The sequence below is a fragment of the Danio aesculapii genome, chromosome 10, assembly GCF_903798145.1.
Source record: "Danio aesculapii chromosome 10, fDanAes4.1, whole genome shotgun sequence".
NCBI lineage: Eukaryota > Metazoa > Chordata > Actinopteri > Cypriniformes > Danionidae > Danio > Danio aesculapii.
The window spans coordinates 38,106,968-38,109,467 of NC_079444.1; the positions used below are offsets into that span (position 1 = coordinate 38,106,968).

Below are 2,500 nucleotides of genomic sequence, written 5' to 3' on the forward strand. Positions count from 1 at the left end.
AAAATGAATGACTTCCGGCTACTTTGACGTGCTCGCCGCTTTCGGTGTGAACGTACGGTACTACTTCACGAAGCCTATTAATTCTGACTTCAACTGGATTTTGGGTGCTGGTGGTGCTGACCTGCTCTGGCTGGATATTGGACCTCTGGATGACCTTGAGTGCGTCACTGACCCACAGCTGGTGTCTGGGATGGTTTGGTGGCGGCCGGCGGAGGCTGAAAATTACCGATCGGTTTGCTCTCGCGGCCACACGCAGCAGCTCCGCCAGGCTGCACACCGTCTGATTACCCGCACGCTTGCGGTCCTTCTCCGACATGTACTGCACCGTCCAGTACGGGTCATCCTGAGGGACAAACAACATTCAGATCTTCATCATCCCTGAATGTGGACAATCAAAAGGAAATCACTTATTTTTAAATGAAATATTCTGGGGCAGGGCTGCACAGTGGCGCAGTGGGTAGCACGATCGCCTCTAGTTAGCTGGGTCAGTTGGCATTTCTGTGTGGAGTTTGCATGTTCTCCCTGTGTTAGCGTGGGTTTCCCCCACAAGTCCAAAGATGTGGTACAGGTGAATTGGGTATGCTAAAATTGTCCGTTGTGTACGAGTGTGAATGAGAGTGTATGGATGTTTCCCAGTGATAGGTTGCAGCTGGAAGGGCATCAACTGTGTAAAACATATGCTGGATAAGTTGGCGCTTCATTCCACAGTGGCGACCCCAGATTAATAAAGGGACTAAGCCCAAAAGAAAATGAATGAATAACTGGATTCTGGGGCAGCTTAGTGGTTAACACTGTTGCCTCACAGCAAAAAGGTCGCTGGTTCAAGTCCCGGCTGGGTCAGTTGGCATTTCTGTTTAGAGTTTGCATGTTCTCCCCGTATTGATGAAGATTACCTCCGGGTGCTCCGGTTTACCCCACAGTCCAAAGACATGCGCTATACTGTAAGTGAATTGAATAAACTAAATTGGCTGTAGTGTATGAGTGCGTGAGTGCGAGGGTGAATGTATGGGTGTTTCCCAGTACTGGGTTGTAATACATATGCTGGAGTAGTTGGCAATTAATTCCGCTGTGGTGTGACCCTGATAAATAAGGTACTAAGCTGAAGGAAAATGAATGAATGGGCGATTCTGATTTCTGTTATTATTATTATTATTATTATTATTATTTTAAATAAATTGTATAATTCCAAAACATAAAAGTAAAGCCACAATGATTTGACTTTAGCTTTGGGAAATTATACTACATAAACGATTCTTGAGCAAAACAAAAACAGGATACAGGATAAATAAAAGTGTAAATTCACATGCTGCCTGTAAGAGGCGCTTTTAAAACAGCTGAAATAACAGCATTCCCTTATTAATGAGCAACTGGTCACTAGCTCTATAATAAATTTAATATTAGATGAGTCTATTATAATTACTATGATGATTACTTTTATAAAATTACATAATTGCTAAATATAGAGTAAAATCACAATGATTATTTACAAAATTAATGAATTCTATTCTTTATAATCAGACTTGATAAAAACAGTCTGCAGAGACACTTTGATTGACATTCTCCCTTTGTACATGCCATCAGAGGGGGAAAACCCCACCCACTAGTGATGATCTCTCCCTCATTAGCATAGACAGCCCTTAGTCAGAAGCAGTCATGCGCCATTAGAGTTTTAAAGTGCTGAAGATAATGTCAGCCATTAAGAGGCATTATAAATGTGCAATTTTATGATGCACAAATGAACACTGTAGTCCCACTACAGACTGCTTTCTTCCGAGCCACCGCTTTAGACATTTTTCTTTTTTCACAGAGATAAAATTAGTCCTGATTTGAATCTGCCACTGTGCTGATGCATAGGTGTTTATAGCTCTGCCCTCTTTTGAATTATTTTGAATTTAAAGCGACAGTCACCAAAACGACACAATGTAGCTCAAAGCCTGAAAGGGGTAGATTTAAAAAGTTATAAACATTATTTGTGGGCTATTTTGAGCAGAAATTTTACATACACACTTATTTTACATGTTGTAAAAAGGCATAATAGATCCCCTTAAAACAAACAAGAACTCAGATGGTTGAAATTTGTGCAACTGGAGCAAAAACAGCCAAATAGCTTTTTTAGCTTGCCGATTGGTGCATCTCAAGGAACTGCATTCAATACCCTGAGGAACCAGAGTCCAGCATTGAGACTGCGAATCTCCGTCCAGTTGAAGAATGAGGCGTCGGTGTCCTGACGGGCTGGAAATAGCCTGTCCACATCGGTGGTCCGACGAAGAGTGCGATCCCTCATCAGAAAGGGCACTCCATCCAAACTGAAAAGAAGATAAAAACAGCCAATCATGTTCGAGTCTGATAACTGAGAGCCAATCAGAGTGGCTGCCATTAGTTTACGAATAATAAACAAATAAAAACAATAGTATATAAATAAGGCAGATTACAATTAATTAAAAAAGGCATGGGATGTTTATAAAGAAAAAAAAAGACTAATTTAATTAAAATAAATATT

General features: G+C 40.9%; 1 protein-coding gene across 1 annotated transcript in view; it reads right to left on the minus strand.

Annotated features, from left to right (window-relative positions):
- Positions 1 to 2,500, minus strand: part of gdpd5a (glycerophosphodiester phosphodiesterase domain containing 5a) — a 77,714-nt gene that overhangs the window by 20,686 nt on the left and 54,528 nt on the right. Inside the window, exons 10-11 of the mRNA XM_056466469.1 lie at positions 2,156 to 2,306; positions 122 to 343 (exon numbers count right to left, since the gene is read on the minus strand). Of these exons, the coding sequence (XP_056322444.1) occupies positions 122 to 343; positions 2,156 to 2,306 (373 nt within the window). The remainder of the gene's footprint in view (positions 1 to 121; positions 344 to 2,155; positions 2,307 to 2,500) is intronic.